The 16940-nt window shown below is 60.3% G+C and overlaps 7 protein-coding genes across 7 annotated transcripts; 3 read left to right on the top strand and 4 right to left on the bottom strand.

Moving 5' to 3' along the window:
* Nucleotides 1-91: 91 nt before the first annotated feature.
* On the bottom strand, nt 92-2917 carry K452DRAFT_310127 (uncharacterized protein; the record flags this gene model as incomplete). Its single annotated transcript, XM_033543306.1, has 3 exons — nt 92-1255; nt 1318-2143; nt 2223-2917. The coding sequence occupies 3 exons, from the start codon at nt 2915-2917 to the stop codon at nt 92-94; spliced, it is 2685 nt and encodes an 894-aa protein (XP_033396098.1).
* A 1055-nt stretch (nt 2918-3972) lies between these two features.
* K452DRAFT_193667 (uncharacterized protein) lies at nt 3973-4668 on the top strand (the record flags this gene model as incomplete). The annotated part of the gene is made up of 1 exon (XM_033535892.1): nt 3973-4668. A coding segment is annotated over one exon (696 nt), but the record flags the coding sequence as incomplete, so codon positions are not given.
* Nucleotides 4669-7265: 2597 nt separating this feature from the next.
* On the bottom strand, nt 7266-8197 carry K452DRAFT_55057 (uncharacterized protein). Its single transcript, XM_033546833.1, has 2 exons — nt 7615-8197; nt 7266-7326 (listed from the first exon to the last, which is right to left on the bottom strand). The coding sequence occupies exon 1, from the start codon at nt 8044-8046 to the stop codon at nt 7648-7650; it is 399 nt and encodes a 132-aa protein (XP_033396096.1). The 5' UTR covers nt 8047-8197; the 3' UTR covers nt 7266-7326; nt 7615-7647.
* A 621-nt stretch (nt 8198-8818) lies between these two features.
* On the bottom strand, nt 8819-9580 carry K452DRAFT_55067 (uncharacterized protein). The gene has a single exon (XM_033546834.1). The coding sequence runs from the start codon at nt 9409-9411 to the stop codon at nt 9010-9012; it is 402 nt and encodes a 133-aa protein (XP_033396095.1). The 5' UTR covers nt 9412-9580; the 3' UTR covers nt 8819-9009.
* Nucleotides 9581-10703: 1123 nt separating this feature from the next.
* K452DRAFT_253209 (uncharacterized protein) lies at nt 10704-11512 on the top strand. The gene is made up of 2 exons (XM_033538280.1): nt 10704-10914; nt 10970-11512. The coding sequence occupies exons 1-2, from the start codon at nt 10781-10783 to the stop codon at nt 11091-11093; spliced, it is 258 nt and encodes an 85-aa protein (XP_033396094.1). The 5' UTR covers nt 10704-10780; the 3' UTR covers nt 11094-11512.
* A 3317-nt stretch (nt 11513-14829) lies between these two features.
* K452DRAFT_289117 (uncharacterized protein) lies at nt 14830-15329 on the bottom strand. The gene has a single exon (XM_033540778.1). The coding sequence runs from the start codon at nt 15313-15315 to the stop codon at nt 15121-15123; it is 195 nt and encodes a 64-aa protein (XP_033396093.1). The 5' UTR covers nt 15316-15329; the 3' UTR covers nt 14830-15120.
* A 326-nt stretch (nt 15330-15655) lies between these two features.
* K452DRAFT_274124 (uncharacterized protein) lies at nt 15656-16763 on the top strand (the record flags this gene model as incomplete). Its single annotated transcript, XM_033539178.1, has 2 exons — nt 15656-16006; nt 16234-16763. Exons 1-2 carry the CDS (start codon nt 15784-15786, stop codon nt 16761-16763), a joined length of 753 nt encoding a protein of 250 aa, XP_033396092.1. The 5' UTR covers nt 15656-15783.
* Between the last annotated feature and the right edge of the window lie 177 nt (nt 16764-16940).

The following is a 16940-nucleotide window of genomic DNA, read 5'->3' as shown; positions in this document are numbered from 1 at the left end:
AAAAGGAAAAGGAAAAGAAAAGGCAAAAAGGAAATGAAACGAAAAACCGACCTCCCGCCCAGCAGAAGACGACATTAACCCACAACCACAACTACACCAGCCCCAGCCCCAGCCCCCCGGCCTCCAGCACCCCCCTCGCCACCGCCCCATCCGAAGCGCCATACACGACGTCATCCGCGCGCTCAAACGCGCCCTCCAGCGGCGTCTTGACGCGCCACCACCACTGGGCCTGGTTTTGTGACTGTGTCTGGTTCTGGTGGTGGTGCTGGTGCTTGCCTGCACCCATACCAAACCCAAACCCATCGGAAGCACCAGCACCAGAAGCACCAACAGCAGCAGCATCAACGCGCCACCACCTTAGCCCCCCAACCCCACGGGGCACACCCATCCCCCCGCCCCCACCCTGCCCCAGCACGCCCTCCTCCAGCAGCCGCAATCGCGCCTTGACGCCCCGTCGCTGCTGTCGTCCACTCGCCCAAAACCGCGCTATCTCATCCACGAGCGCCAGCCCCGCCTCCAACGCGCCGAGCACATCCGCCAGCGCCGCAGTCCCCGTTCCCAGTCCCATTCCCGGCCCCGGTCCCACAGCCGCCAGCACGTCCGTCGCGAGCATGACAGCGTACCCCGGAAACGGGGTGCTGAAGGCAAAACGTGGGGGCATTGCGACGTCGGGGCCGAGACGGGCGACGCGGGCAGCGGGGGCCAGCGGCGCCGCTAGAGCGAGCAGGTCGCGCGCCGCGCGCACCGCGTGCGCGATGTTGCGGGAGAGGAGGTGGGGCGGGAGATGGGCGTGCGGGGCGTGGCGGTTGAGGCGGATGAGGGTAGCGTGGAAGTGGGCGTGGAGGGAGACGAGGGAGCCGGCGGGGCCGACGCCGGCAGCGATGGCGCTGTCGAGGTTGCGCGTCGTGAAGACGAGATGCGGTGGGAGGGCAGCGCGCCAGTGGTGTAGGCGTGCTGTTGTTCGCGCGTGGAAGGCTTCGTATGCCCCTATGTCTAGCGGTGCGCAGCTGCTTGCCGTCCGCGTTGTGAAAGCCCATACGTCGCCCCAGATGGCCGACACCTGCGCCAGCTGCCCCATGATGCCGACGTTTTGCCACGCCGGCGACGCCGGGTCCGCGTCCGGGCCCGCGTCCCGCAGCAGCGGCGCCTCGACGGGCTCGCCCGCCTCGTAGGCCGCGTTGGTGCACGGCAGCCGCACGAATATCTCCTCGAGCCCGATCATGAAGAGCGTGCCGCCCGCGTGCCCGTTGAAGCGCTGTTTCCCAAACATTATTAGTAACCTTGTGCTTTGTTTGGTCCGACCCTCGTCCGACTTACATCCATCAGGAACCCGGCCCAGAAGATCCTCCGCCGGCATTCCACGAGCGTCTCCGGGTTGAAGCCAAATTCCGGATCTTCTTCGTCTGCCAGCCACGTCACGCCCTTTTCCGTGTTATACCTCAGCGCACTGAGCGCTCGTAGACCCAACCCGCACCACGCGTACGCCTTGCCGTTCTTGCCACGTGCGAAATGATAAAGTGCCAGCAGGAGCTGGCTCAGACACACCTGCAGCGTGAACCAGCCAATCCTTTCCTCCAGCCCGCTCGTCACAATGTTCACGAGCACCGGCTCGACAAAGTCCTGCCGCGCATCCGTCGAAAAGACGTTGCCCATGCACATGATGGCGTACAGCAGGAGATGGTCCTCGGTCGACTTTGGCCGTTCGTTCGTCGCCCACCGCATAAACGCATCGCGCGGAAACACCGTGTACGTCGTCGAATTGATGTACGTGAAGTAGAGATCGAGCAGTCGCCGCGTGTGCGCTGGGTCCACCTCGTAGGGATCTACGTTCAAGACATAGGGAGGGACCGTAGGACCAGGCGCAGCAGCGAGGTTGCCAGCACCCGAAGCTGCCGCGGCGTCCAACATGCCCGGTCCTTCGTTCGACGACGATGCACGACGTTGCCGTTTTCGAGCCGTTTCAGTCCTCAGCGCGTTTGAAACGCACTCGAGCGTGTCCGGCGAGGGGCTCACGCTCGCGGGTGGCCGCCGAGGAGCATCTGCAGTCAGGAGCCCCTCGACGCGCTGTTTGCCGGGAGCGGCTGTTGCTTCTGACGTGCTCGCCCTCTGCGCATCAGGGCTCGGTTTGTGCATGCTCATTCCACTGAAACCAGTCAGTCACAGCCCCCTGATGAAGCGATTGCGACAAACGTCGATTGTCACACAAACAAAACCTCACTTACCCCCTGCAATTCCGGCGAGCCCGGGCACACTGCGCGCACGTCGGGTAACCAGGTTCGCACTTGATCTTCTTCTCCCGGCACGTCAAACACGCCTGGGCCAGGCGCTTGCGCGGTTTGCCCGCCTTGGTTAAGCCCCAGGACGGGTTGACGGGCTCTCCGTCGACCGTCGTCTTGCAGTAGCTGCCGTCGTCGTAGACATAACACCAGCCCTCGCCGGGCACCTCTTGCTGACCGACGTATCGCGAAGCATTCTGCAGCGAGGCCTTGGACATGTCGGGCCCGTGGCGTCTGGCGTTGGCCTCGGCGGCGCCTGGCGCACCGGGCGAGTGGTGGTCGGACGAGACGGTGCCGGAAGAGCTCGATGCCGGCCTCGGCGGCCCGTACTGGATTCCGTTGGACGCATGCGGGACCGGAGCCGGCGTTGGTGCTGCAATGTAAGCAGGGTAGGCCGGGGCCGGCATGGACGAGGCGACGGCCATGGAGGGCCGGCTCTCGTCGTAGGCCGAGTAGCCATGGGTCTTTTGGTCAAAGTTGTTGAGGCTCGGGAGGCGCGTGGGTTGGGCGCGGGGAAGCGCGGGCGAAGCGTCGAGCAGTGGAGAGTTGAGGACAGTCCGCAGGCTTGGCAATACCCTGGCCTGGGTGGACATCTGATGAGGCGGTGACAGGTCCCCGGGGGTTCGCCCGATCGGGAGCATGATGGAGGTCGGCCGTCGCTCCCGGCGCAGCCAATCGGTGACAATGACGTAAGTGGAAGGAGGATGGATGGGGACGAAAGTTAGGTTGGGACAGGTTGTTCGACTCTCGGTAGATGGCGCGCTTGAAGGCAGGCCTTTGCGATATAACACAGAAAACTCCTGAGGATCTGAGGAACGGGCGGATGGGGTGCGGTAGATGGGTTAAGTAGATGCCGAGAGGGCCGGTAGATCGAGCTCTGACCAGACGGGCAACCTGGTACGCCCCAAGACAGCAGTGCCGCTAGCGCGGGAAGCCTCGTGGCATAGTCGGCGCGCGCGGGGCGAGCACGCGGCAGCGCAAAAAAAACGGCGAGCTTGTTCAGGAGGCCGGTGAGCTCGGGAGCTGTCTATCGCGGGGGCGTGCTGGCGGGCTGGTTGAGGGCGTCGGGCCGTTTGGGGTCTATCGTCGACGATGGTGCGAAGACACGTGAGAGGTAAGAATATGTTGGAGAGAGAGAGAGAGCGAACCGTGGGAGGAGTTGGCGGCAGAGCAGAGTAGCTAGCCCTCAAGGTGTTCAGCTGTCAGGTGGCTGGGGGGATAGGAGAGAGAAGCCAAATAAGTATGTACTAGGTAGGTCAAGAGGACGACGAAAAAGGACACGAGGAACAGAGGCCCACTGCCGGGCGTGCGTCCAAGTGCCGAAGGACAGTGTGAGACTGATTTGGATCGCCGTGCCCCGAACGATGGCGACGACGACGACGCCATGCACGCGTGCACGCCCCGGCCTGAGACGCAACCGCAAGCCCAAGCCGCCCTGCCGGGTGCACGACCTTCACGTGACCGTGACATGCTTTCTCTCTCATTACTCTGATTGACTGCTGTTTCACTTCTCGTCACCACCACAACTTTCAGCATGACCTCCGACGCCCCCGCCCAGTCTCCTCCCACCCTCTCCGATGACGATGACGCCATCCACCCTTCCGCCAGTCATGAAAACACCAACAACGACAAGAAGCGCAAACGCACCAGTCTGACGCCCACCGAGTCGACCCCCGACGCCGACTCCGATGCCCCGCCCCTCCCCGACGAGGCCCCTCCGCTGCCAAACGAAGCCCCGCCCGACCAGCCCGACGACGGCTGGGAGCCCATCTGGGAGCCCACGCACCAGGCCTTTTACTTCTACAACCGCTTCACCCAGGCCACGCAGTGGGAGAACCCGCGCGTGCCAGCTGGCGACGCACCCGGCGCTGCTCCCGGCACCTCGGCGACGGGCACCAGCTCGAGTCTTGGCGCGCCGCCTGCCATGGCCGAGGCGTCTGCCTCGCGACGGCCCCACGGCGGCTACAACCCCGCCATTCACGGCGACTACGACCCCACGGCCGACTACGCGCTGGAGGCGAAAGCCGAGGAGGCCGAGGAGGCGGCAGCGCGAGAAGCAGCGTACGCGGCGGCAACAGCAGCCGGTGGTGCGGGCGGGGAAGGAGGAGGATCTGGGGGCGGCAACGGCGCAGAGGCGTACTCGGCGACGGGGTACTTCAACCGGTTCACGGGGCGGTGGCAGGCCGGGCACATCAACCCGGAGCAGCACAGCGACGAGAGCAAGAGCAAGCGCCAGCTGAACGCGTTCTTCGACGTCGACGCCGCGGCCAACAGCCACGACGGGCGCAGCCTCAAGGCCGAGCGCCAGGGCAAGAAGCTCTCCAAGAAGGAAATCAAGGCGTTTCAGCAGAAGCGGCGCGAGAAGAAGGAGGAGAAGCGGCGCGCATGGCTGCGTGACTAGCCTAGCTGCGGAGATTTGTTGTTGTTGTTGCTGCTGCTGCTGCGCCGGCTGTCTGGACGGCGGAGAACGAGGGGGAGATAGCATGGACTGCGCACGCACACACTCATCATCACTTGCTCACTCGGCTAAGCTCGATTCGGACGAGGAGGGGGCGATGGAATGGGCTGGGACGAGAAGACGACTCGACGAGACAAGAGCAGAGGAGACGAGATGAGGCAGGACGGGATGGATGAGCATTGCATGCGCCGACTTGCCGGTAACGGAAACGAGCGACACACGCACACAGCTCGCTCAGTCCCGCCCGTCGCCCCGTCGCGCCTCACCGCCACACACGAACTCACGCACACGCACCCCGCAGCGCTGCCCACCGCGGCGGCGCCTGCCTCTCCACCGCCGCTGCTGCTGCGCGCTGCTGCATCACACCATTCCCCCCAACGCCAACGCCCCAACGACCGCGACCGCCCTCTGCCCCGTCCGTCCGTCCGTATTCGTCCCCTCGGCTTACGTTCCGATTCGATACCCACGCACGCATGCACGCACGCACCCATACCCTTATCATACCCTTGCTATATACCACCTATACCATACCATACCATACCATACCTGCACACCATCCATCCATTCATGACTCTACAATAGTCTCCCTCTTGTAATCTCTCTCTCTCTCTCTCTCTCTCTCTCTCTCCGACTTTAAAACTACCACTACTACTACTACTACTACTACTACTACCAAAACCACATCCACACCGTTCCATCCCATTCACATTCACATTCACAATCACAATACTCGGCCACCACAGCTCAACCCACCCGCGCGCAGCGTGTAGCGTGCAGCGTGCAGCGTGCAGCGTGCAGTGTAGCGCACATATACACAATACACATGTGTCCCCCTTCCACGTCTGTCCCCCTTTCACATCTTGTCTCGTCTCGTACGTGTCGTACGCACCCATCCTCCGTCCATTCATCTATCCATCCAGTCGCGCACGTGCGTGCGTGCGTGGGGGTTGTGAATACTGCACGCACTGCGCAGCACGCATTGCGCGACAGGGCGTAAGAAGGCAGGGCAGGGCGATTGTGGTAGTGGCAGTGGCAGGGCAGTGGTGCTCGTACGCATGTATGCGCACTAGCTAGGTGGCGTCGTGGTGCCTGCGCTGCGCTACGGCTGGCTGGCTGGCTGGCTGGCTGGGGGCGGAGTGCGTGTGCTGGGCTGTGGTGCGGTGCGGAGCGCATGGTGTAGAAAATGGGCTGGGACGGGGTGGGCTGCACCGGATGGGACTGGACGGGACGGGGCGGGACGGGGCAGCGTAGAGTAGCGTAGCGTAGTGATGGGCTGTGTATGTATGTAGGGTAGGGTAGACGAGTTCGGAGTAAGCAAGAGAATGTATAACTTGGGTGTGTGTGTGTGTGGATGAGTAAGTGAGTGCGTAAGAGTAAGTGAGTAAGGTAGTGCTAAGGAGAAGAAGGAGGATAACGAAGGGGTATCTTTAATCTTAAGGATAGTCGTAGTAGTAGTAGTGGTAGTTGTATATATAATTTATATTTCGTGCTTCGTGCTTCGTACTTCGTAGTTCGTGCTTTATAGCGGACTTACTTACTACGTACGGTACGTAGAGTAATCAGGATTATAATTAGGATTAGGTTAAAGTTAGAATATTAGGTTTAGCGTTAAGTTAAGCGTTAAGTTAAGATTATAACTTATTACCTATACCTATACTCTAGCTATCTATCTATATCCTACTTTATATATATACGCGAAAAGATATAAAAGTAGAAGGTTAGCGCTAGAAGAGAGAAGCCTTTAGGTAGAGTATAGATAACTTATCCTAACCTATTAGGTCCTAACTACGATAGTATAATAGCGATACTAGTATAAAGGACTAAATTACTAAGACAACCTATAATCTAGCTTAGACTAGATATCTAGTAGCTAAAGCTAGTAAACTAATATATATCTATATCTACTTATATCTATACTACTAGTTCTAGCTCTACCCTACGCTATATATACGTAAACACGCGCCGATAAGTCTTATTAAACTACGATCCTAATCTAGATCTGCATCTAATTCCAAATACCCTACCCTTCTACCCACCTATCCTTCCACCCACGCACCCCCTTCTTTGCTAGATAGCTACAATACAGTATAGTGCATACAAACACACAAGCGCCGACGTCTACGCATATTATATCATATCATAGCATATCATAGCATACCATGTCATACCATAGCATATTATAGCATAGCATATCTATGTCGTTGTGTCGACTACGCTACAAGTACCTTGTGCTGAGGACGGGAGTACGTGTACGAGGGTTTGGTGGTGTGGTGTGGTGTGTGGTAGGGCGTGTGGTAGGGTGTAGCGATGAAGTATGGGTGCGCGCTTGCTTGTTTATTCGCTTGCTTGCATACACGTGCACACTGGCAGCCCGTGCCAGCCAGTGCCAGCCTCGCGCTTGCACGTGTACCGTACATACGTACGTACGTGCTATGTAGGTAGGAAGGTAGGTAGGTGGGAGGGTTGTTTGGCTGCCTGTTTGCTCGTTTGCTTGCCAGCTTGCTCGTCTGCCTGCTTGGTGCTTGTTTAAAGCTCGACGCTTATTCGAGATCGAGACCGAGACCGGGATCGACGTCGTGCCTGCCTGCCTGCCTGCGTCAGCGTCAGCTGTGCTCTTGCTCTCTTTCTCGCTCTCGCTCTCGCTCTCGTGCTCGCGCTCGATTTGCTAGGAAGCTGATAGACAAGACAGACAGAGGGACGGACAGACAGACAGACAGGGCAGACTCGCGGACAAACTCGCGGACAAACTCGCTCCTACGCAAGCAAGCAAGCGGGCACAACCAACTTTCTACACCCCAAAACCATCGTCACGCTAACCGCATCAACAGACAGACAGAAACACCACAAGCACCACATAACGCGCACGCGCACTCAACGTACCTTGAGCCCAACCCTTCCCCTTACCATATTCCCCTAATCACCTCCCCTGGAACCAGCCTCACCATCACCACCCACACCCACCTCCCTCACAGCAACAACCACGCCCTCAACACCATCCAAGTTCAACGCGCCCGCCTCGCCCTTCCGCGGCCCCTCCTCCGCCCGCTCATAGCTGCACAAGACGCTGCGCGCGCTATCCTGCTGGCGCAGCGCGAGGTCGTCTGTCGACGAGGCCGCCGACGTGGACGAGGACGCTGCTGTTGCTGCCGAGGAGCGCGATACCGTTGCTGCTAGGGGTGCGGATGAGGAGGGGGAGGAGGAAGACGACGAGGTTGGGGTTGAGGTGGAGGTGGAGGTTGTGGCCGGCCGCGACCAGAGGGCGCGCCAGCGAAGGGGCTTGCTAAAGTGCGGGATGGGGAGGCGTGAGTGCATGGGGAGCGGTGGCGACGTGGGGGCCTTGATGATGATCAAGGCGCCGGATTATGATGTGGTGGTGGTGGTGGTCGTCGTCGTCGTCGTGAGCGTCGTGGGCCCGTGATGATGTGTTCTTTCGAGAAGAACGGGGAGGGGATGTTCGCGCGGGCGAGTTGGCGCTGCAAGCTGCGTCGTGGCTACGTATATCGTATTGATCCTTGGAAGCTGCTGCCAACTGCTATGCTCGTGTCCTAGTAGATACGTAGTAGGGGCGAGGCCGTTGATGCGGAGAAGACGTAACCGCCAACTGCAAAGTGCGCTATGATGGATGTGATGATGCGATCGATGAGCTGCGATGTGATGTTCAGCGATGAGGCAGTCCTCTACAACAGGTTGGTAGGCAGGGGCGGACGGGCATCTTGTAACGAATCGATCAACGATTGCAACCAATCGTCGCTCGCCTCCACATCGCGATCGCGATCGCCCCTACTACTCTTAGGTCCTACCCTCGAAAGGAGGCAAATGAGCTTCCTGCTCCCGTCTCATCACCTGCGTCAACGTCAGCCAAGCAACCCTCGCAACGTCCTCCGCCTCCGCTAGCCTCGAAAACTCGCTGGAACAATTCCGCACGCGGGACAAGGCCCAGGTTCCCAGAATCACGATAAGACGGCTTAATCGTGATTCGGCTCAGCAATGAGGCGGCTTGCCGCCCGCCGCCTCCCGCGTCGGAGGCGGGGAGAAACCCCCCCAGCGAGCGTCGGAGACGGAACAGGGGCCTCTCAAGCCGTGCCAGCCTCCTATGCAAGCCAAGAGCACCCTCGCTAGCTATCGCGCCCTCGCGTGTGAAATGCGGAGGCTAGCCAGACGACAGAGGCGTTGCCGGGCAGCGGCGTGGTTGGTTGGACGGCTGAATTACGACCGATGGGCTAGTGAAAGCCGTTACGCCGCCTTACAGGTGCGCCAACAAGGGGTCCGTGGTGCTTATGGGGAGAGACAGACGTCAGAGCCGCGCGCCGACTCCGGGTTCCTCCTATGAAGCGTGATTGGGATGGTTTCAAGGCGGCCGAACCGACGAGCAGCTGCCGTGTTCCGCAGCCCTCGTCTGGGGCCAGGCGGGGAACGCGTCGCAGGAGCGGCCGAGGGTGCATATGGTTGTGGTCCCAAGATGACGTTGCCGGAGGAAGAAGGAGGGCAGCTGTCTGAGGATCGGTGCAACTTTAGACGTGGCCACCGCCGCTGGACCACGGGAAGGGCGGCGAGAGACGTGTTTGCGATGCGCGTGTCTGTCCCGTTTGTTGCAGCGGCGCCGCTGGGTGATATCAGATGTTGCGTCAGGCTCGTGTGCGCGTCCGCCACCGGCAGGCCGAAAGCAGCCAACAGCATGAGGTTTGAAAATTAGTCGTCGCGCAGAAGAGGCAAAGACCATCCTCTGTCGCTCATGCTAACTGACGTTCGCTGCCCGCACTGATCGGCGGCGCTGACCGCCCACAAGAGGAAATCGAGTAGGCAGAGAGCTCGACGCATGACATCAGAGAAAGTGGCGAAAGTTGCACGAGCACCCAAGCGACGCAAGGCACGCAACGTCGCCGCGTTTACGAGCAGCTGAAGACGGCCGCAAAAAGGACACTGTTGCGGCAAAGGGACCGGGGTGCGAGACGTGTGATTAGGGTGGAACAAAACAGAGGCTGACCTGGTGGTGTGCAAGTCGGAGCCGGATGACGTCTAACGCCTATATTGGCGGTTAGCGAGCGGCAATTTACGGCCGCGCCAGAACGTCAGCTGTAAGGGGAGAGAAAAGAGGGTGACACGCGAGTTTGCATCTGCAGGGACTTTTGGTGAGCTACGTAGTAGGTGAGATGGGTGAGATGTGTGAGAATAGGGTCTGACGGTGACATAGCAGTGCATGGCATCACACGAGGCAAAGTGCTCTACAAGCGATTTCGTGGTGCGATTCGGGAAAGCAGTGAGGTCAAACGTGGAGAAAGGACGATAGAGGGTCGCGGTCGAGAACCGCGGAGGCGGCGGGTCGGGGCGATTGGACTAGTTGGCTTGGCGGGCAGCGTTGAAGAAGGTGACGCAGGAAACCAGCGTGGCGGGCTCGTCGACCTGGCTAGACTCCAGTGACTTGCAGAGCAACGCGGGACGAGCAACAGCGGGGAAGCGGGTGCCCCTGGGAGTCGAAGGGCCAACGAGGAAGGCGGTGGGCGATGGGGAAGAGAGGCTGATGCTGATGATGGAGTTGGTGTAGCCTGCAGCGCGCGCAAGGCGGACGGGGCTTGGCGCGCATCACACGGCAGCCGCTCCCTGCGTCATATCCGGGCCAGGCGTGCATACCTAGCTCTCCCCCGGTTTGTTGGCTGTTGCTGGGGAGAAAAAAAAAGAGAGTTCTCAGCACAGACTGCATTCCTTCGGCCGGCGGATGATGTCGGCGGTGATGCTCGCGGGAGCGTTGCGTGCGGCTGGACTGAGCCTACTCATCATCGATTTGCAGGGTCCTTCCCCGACGAGTCTAGCGGTTCCGTCACCGAGCCGGCAAAAAACGCACCCCTGCCTCTCGCCCCACCCGGCGATATCATAGCTTGCAGATCTCTCCGGCGTAAGGGTCTCTTGGCTCGCACGCCTACTTGGCTATATTAGATCCAATCTGCGTCGCCAATTCCAGAAACCAGCATCCACAGCCTTCTTCTGCTTTCCTCCCATCTTCTGTTCCTCCAAACAAACAACCAAAACTTCCCACCAACCAACTCTCACCATGTCTTCTGCCGTCGAGTCTCACCAGGGCGTCTACGTCCGCGACAACTTCTCCGAGCCCATGTCGGCCCAGCACAACTTCGCCAACCAGTACGACCTGGAGAACCCTCACGAGTCCATGTCGCTCTACAACCGGTACGTCACAACGCCATTATCTCTCTACTTGAACCACAACACTAACGCCTCGCAGCGTCATGCATGAGCACACCAAGAGCCAGCTCGAGCGCTTCACCAGCTCTGCCAGTCGCCGGCGCTCCAACGGTGGCTCCTCCAACTTCTCCGACTCGAGCCGCGGCTCGGTCAGCTCCGACTAAAGGCCTTTTTTAAATCGCCACTTGTCTCCTTTTTTACTTTTTCCTCCCACCACTGCGTCCGAATGTCCGGCACAGTCGGCGCGTAATCTACTCGATCGCCATTTCTCCGCATCTCTTGCAGCGATGCAGTTACCCCTGCTACGGAGAACGATGAGCGCCTGGCGTTAAATTCCTATCACGACTATGATTTCCGGCACCGGGTCGCCACACAGGCGCAACTACTACGAAGCGAAGCGTTCATCACTTAGCATCTTTTGGTGTTTATGGTTTCTCTTTCATTGGCGAGATTTTCCTTTTTAGTTATGGGTAGCGCAGCGTTAAAGCATCTTGGGTTCTCTGTCTGCGAGAAAGATACACGTACTGGTGGTTACTAGATCATCAACGACGACACGATTCAATCGAACTCTTTCAACACCAACATCAACAGTGCCTTGTTGCATCCTGACGTGCTTGTGATGATCCTTCCCAGTATTATTATCTGATCCGACACCCGAACAAGCTCAAGCTCATCTTGGTTCTGAGCCATGTGAGGACGCCACCACCACCGCCAAAATCTCCGCCACCCGCAACCCAAACCGCAACAAACAAATCCCACGAAGCCACCACAAAACCCACGCAAGTACGACACAATACAAGCGCACACGCACACACACACCCACACAACAACAATAACCAACCAACCAACCAGGCCACCCGCTCAACACCACACCACCATACCACACCATACTACTAGTCCACTACCCGCCCTCCATGACATGCCCTCCACGCCACCCCGCCCACAAATCACACCCCCCAGCGCACGCACCGGATCCATCTCCGCTAGGCCGCCTCGGCGCGGAACATTGATGCGCGCGCGCCATCCCGTCATCGTCATCTCTCGCTAGAGCAGAGCAGAGCACTCTACTCGTCCGCCGCCCTGCCGCCCCCGGCCAAACAATGCCTCGTCCCGCGCCCCTAATCACCCACCCACCCACGGGACACACTTGCGCGCGCGCGCGCGCGCTGCTACCCGCACGTATGCAGGCCCCTGACGACGACGACGACGACGACGACGACGAGTGCATGTGCGCTCGCTGCTGCTGCTGCTGCTGCTAGAGTACTACCTACCTACTGCTCTTGCAGACGCGACGCGCATAGACAGACGGGCAAGCAAGCAGAGCTCACACAAACCCGCGATGACGACGACCAGGTGCGCAAAGAACTCAATGTGTACTCTAGGTGTGCAAGTGTGTAAGGTTAGGAGTAAGGAAAGCGAGGGCGTGCAATCGCAATCGCAATCGTAATCGCAATCGCAAACGCAAACGCAGATGTGAGGTATGACCAGATGGAAAGGGCGCAGGCGCAGGCGCAGATCGTTGCCGTCACCACCCACTCACTCACTCACTCACTCGCTCGCTCGCATGCGTGCATCCATCCACGGACCGCGCACCTGGCCACTTCCGCTTGCGCACCCGCTTGCGTATGGGGGGTGCTGCCTGCTTGCCTGCTTGCCTGCATGCGTGTGTGCGTGTGTGCGTGTGTGCGCGCTTTCTCACCCGCCTGTACCTAGGCTGTAGGAGTAGGTAAGCAATGCTACCTAGGTACCTTACCTATGTATCGGAGTGGCCGAGTGAGTGAGCGAGTGAGTGTCGATCCGCGCAGTTGCGCAGTTGAATCATTGCCAGATCCACGCCTCCACGCCTCCACACCCCCCTCAGGTCTCAGGACCAGGTTCTGCGGGTCGCGTGCGCGCTGCCCTGGGTCCTGGCGCGCATCGCTGCGTTGAGTGGAGTTCATCTGCACAAGGTGTGCTGCGTGCAAGGCTGGGGCTGCTGCTTAACTGTACTGTACCTGTGTGCCTACGTGGTAGGTACCTATCTCTGCGCTGATGAAACATGGCTGGCTGGCTAGAGGAGCTTCGTCGTCGTGATGGTCCTGATGGTCGTGATGACGTCCTGCATGTGGCCGTACACGGCATGGCAGGCAACAACACACACGAAGGAGGCGCAGGGCTTGCGCCACGGCGGCCACGGCGGCGCAGCCTCGTGTTCGGGCGGGCGCTCCTCCATCTAGAGTAAAACCTCACCTACCTACCTAGTGACGATGACTGCATTCCTTCCTTCCATCCTTTCTTTCTTCCTTCCACTCACGCTCCGCCTTCTAGGGCATTTCCGCCATCCTTCTCTACTCCGTGTCTCGGTAAGTGCCTACCTAGTGATAGAAGCCACCGCCGCGCCTCGTCTCGCCTCGTCTCGTCCCGCCGCGACGCGACCTCGTCACGACCCGACCAACCTAGCGACGCCGACGCTCCTCGTGCCGGCTGGCTCGGGCCCGTCCACGCGCCGTACCTACCCACACCACACGGCCGTGCGCTGCGCTGCCTACCTAACTACCTACCTATCGTAGGTCCGGTCGCCATACAACAGGAGTACATACCTAGCGCGGATGCAAGCACAAATCCAAAATCCAAAATGCAAATACTCATCCAATAGCAAATACCTACCTAGCAATCAAACAAGCACCACCCCAACCCAACGCTGCTGCTCGTCGGTCGCTCACGCGTATCGCACGAGTGCAGCCTACGTGGTAGTCTCGTCAATCAATACGCACGGCTCCACACGGCGCGGGTGGCCGCACTGCACATCTGCACATCGCTCTATACCGGTCAGGTCAGGTCAGGTCAGGGTCTGGGTCACTGGGTCAAGGACGGGGTCAGGGTCAGGGTCAGGGTCCTGGCGCGCTACTACTGCAGGTAAGCCCTCCAGCCTCCTATGTACCTAGTTACCTAGGCTGGGAACATACTCTACGGTAGGTAGGTACTCAATCCGGGTAATAAGGTCGCATGCGTAGGAGTACTCTACTCGTAGGCTAGGCCAGGTAGGCTAGGCCATCTCCGGCGCCGGCGCGCGTGCTGGGTTAGGTACCTAGAGTAGTGTAGGCTTTACGCTTTGCTTGCGCCTTGCTGCGCCGGGGCTGGTTGCGGAGCAGCAGAAGCGAGCTAGGTAGGTGATGAGCAGGCACAAGGCCGGTCGGGTTGTTGAGCGTTGAGCGCGCCTGCCCTGCCCTGCCTGCCTAGTGCTGCTACAGTATGTAACTAGTGGCTGCAAGGCTGCCTATCAATGCTCGGATAATAATCTGCGCGCTGCAGTGATGAGCGGAGCGAAAGCTTGGAAGGCTGGTGGGCTTTGGGCTGGTGGGCTGGTGCAGATCCTTGGCTTGGGCGCGGGCGCGCTGCTTGCGCTCGCTTGTTTATGGGTTTCGGCCTGGGTTGGTGATGCGGCTTCTACCTACTCCTAGGATACTGATACCAGGTACTGTGCCAGTTGTTCGCGTTGCACTATACGAACGCAAACACGCCCATCGTCCGGCGTGCGGACTGCGTAGGTAGGTTACAGGTAGGATGGTACCTAGGTAGGTAAGGCCTCCCCTCGCCCCGCCACTGCAGCCGCAAACAGGGTCGAAACCGTCGAAACCACCGCCCCGTCTCGAGCCAAGCACTAGACACCACGTACCAAGCTTTTCCGCACCGTTGCCGCTACCTACGCACATAGCTCGGCCGCGCGCGTCATGAGCGAGCGAGCTGTGACGGCTGTTGTATGTACTACCTATGTATGTACACTACCTATACGCTACAAATCCCTTCTCTGGGGGCTAGAGGTAAGAGGTAAGTACCTAGGTAAGTAGGATAGGGCACCGGCTAAGGCACCGAGTCATCCACCCATGCAGTCCCTGGGTCCCGGTCGGGCGTCGGCTCGGCTGACCGTACAATAGATGTCAGAGCAGAGCAGAGCAGAGGGTGGAGACAGCCAAAGCCAAAGCTTGGGTGAAGAATTGCAGCTGGCAGCACAAGACAAGGCACAGCGCGCGGCACGAGTCGCGGACGGGACGCCGTGCCCTCGCTTCCCTCGCTTCCGGCTCGTAGGTAGTCTGGGCAACGCGAGGGCGAAAAACAAGGCGCGCGTCGCAGCTCGCAGGCTGGGGTTAGGGGCTTGGGGGGTAGAAACAGGTTCTTTTGGGGTGGGGGTGCGACTTGGTCTTGCTGGGTTTATCACGAGGATGGATGGGCGCGGGTGGGTATGGGTATGGGCTGGTTTTCTTCTGCGCGTGCAGGGGATGACGAGGGCGGTGTGGTTGGGTTGGTGTTGGAGGTGGTAGGTACTCGGTAGTTGATTGATAGTGGTGATGGGTTAGTTGGCTGTTGGCTGGGTTGAGATGGCGCGCTGTAGGTAGGTATTTGATACATACGCGAGTGTCTGTTGGCGTTGAACAGCCCAGAACAAGATGCAGGAACACGCACGCACGCAAGCCTCCCGCCCGTCCAAACGGCCACGGCTCCGGCCCGCCCACTCACGCAATCCGCAACGGCGCCCCACGCTGGCCGGGACAGTTCGATGGACAAGGCCGTTCATGATCGCGCGATCGAGATGGATATCTCATCTCAGATCTGCCTGTGCCTGGCGGGTGGGATCCTTGGGGACGTGCGCACGGACGCCCGCCCGTCGCCGACGCCGACGCCGACCGACACCTCCGCGGTGCGGGCGTGGGTGCTCGTGCTGCGATTTTTTCGACTGCCCGTCCGACCTACCTACTTCGACCCGACCACACGACAGGCAAGCAAACACAGCCTCGTGCGCACCGGCTCGTCTAGTTCGATTTCCACCTGATCTCGCCATCCGTCCGCACGACCCTCGCTGTCGACTCCTCGGCCGCCATGACGACCCCCGCCACCCTCTCCCTCTCCGACGACGAAATCGACGAGATCCTCTACTGCGCGCGCGCAAACGAGACCGCCGACCTGGACGCCTACCTGCACGAGCTCAGCAGCAGCAATGGTAGCCACGCCAGCGCATCGCGCGCGGACCTGCTGGCCGCGGCCGTGGACCCCGAGTCCGGCAACAGCGCGCTGCACTATGCGGCTGCGAACGGGCATACTGGTATGTGGAAGCGCAAGCACGCACGCGCGACAAGCGAGAGGGCGAGGGCGAGGGCGGAGGGCGCGTGGGCCGCGTGATGGACTGGCTGGCTGGCCCGGCGCGGTGGAAACGACCGAACGCCCTGCCTATGCGGTTGCACCTTGTCCTTGCCCTTGCCCTTGCCCTTGCCTTGTGCGCAGAGACCACACACCCACACACACACGCTAACCACCCGTGACCCTGCGCAGACATCCTCGCGCTCATCAAAGACGCGCTGACCACCACCACGGACCCCAAAAGCGCGCCCCACGCCGCGTTCATCAACCAGCGCAACGCAGCCGGCAACACGGCGCTGCACTGGGCGTGCCTGAACGGGCACCTGGCCGCATGCAAGCAGCTCGTGGCGCTGGGCGCCGACGCCGCCGTCCTCAACGCCGCGGGGCACGACGCGGTGTTCGAGGCGGAGCAGAACGGCAAGGACGACGTCGTTGCGTGGCTGCTTGTTGAGGGCGGGGCGCTGGACACGGTCGTGGGCGCGCTGAGGGGGGAGGAGGGGGCGGGTGAGAGTGCGGGTGCTAGTGGTACTGCTGGTGCTGGTGCTGATGCCGATGACGATGACGCCGAGGGCGAGGACGTCGAGATGAAGTTTTCGGTGGGCGATACCTCGGGGCCGGCGGTGGAGAGTGGCGTTGAGGCGTTGAGTCTGGGCGACGATGCTGTTGCGGCGCAGGGCACGGGCACGGGCAAGGGCAAGGAGAGGGCTGCGATGAGCGGATGAGATGGGTTGGGTTCCATGTTGTTGGTGCGGTGACGCGCTGTGATGATGTGAGGTTTTCGGGGGCCGGGGGAGGGGGTGAGCGGGACGGGCAGGGAGGGGTAGTAGCGGCGACGGCTGCTGCGGCAGTAGCACCTAGTGATGGAGAAGGCAGTGATGGAGGTGGAGGCGGCGGTGCCG

This window comes from Aplosporella prunicola, assembly GCF_010093885.1.
Source record: "Aplosporella prunicola CBS 121167 unplaced genomic scaffold K452scaffold_17, whole genome shotgun sequence".
NCBI classification, from domain to species: Eukaryota; Fungi; Ascomycota; class Dothideomycetes; order Botryosphaeriales; family Aplosporellaceae; genus Aplosporella; species Aplosporella prunicola.
Note: the sequence above shows the minus strand (reverse complement) of the source record. Positions and strands in the feature narration are given on the sequence as shown.

Excerpts from the sequence above, each read along its gene's own strand:
- K452DRAFT_55057 (XM_033546833.1), bottom strand. The coding sequence starts at position 8,046 with ATGCACTCACGCCTCCCCATCCCGCACTTTAGCAAGCCCCTTCGCTGG.
- K452DRAFT_55067 (XM_033546834.1), bottom strand. The coding sequence starts at position 9,411 with ATGCTGTTGGCTGCTTTCGGCCTGCCGGTGGCGGACGCGCACACGAGC.
- K452DRAFT_253209 (XM_033538280.1), top strand. The coding sequence starts at position 10,781 with ATGTCTTCTGCCGTCGAGTCTCACCAGGGCGTCTACGTCCGCGACAAC. Across the intron at positions 10,915-10,969 it reads TCCATGTCGCTCTACAACCG|CGTCATGCATGAGCACACCA; the intron begins GTACGTCACAAC and ends AACGCCTCGCAG.
- K452DRAFT_289117 (XM_033540778.1), bottom strand. The coding sequence starts at position 15,315 with ATGTATCAAATACCTACCTACAGCGCGCCATCTCAACCCAGCCAACAG.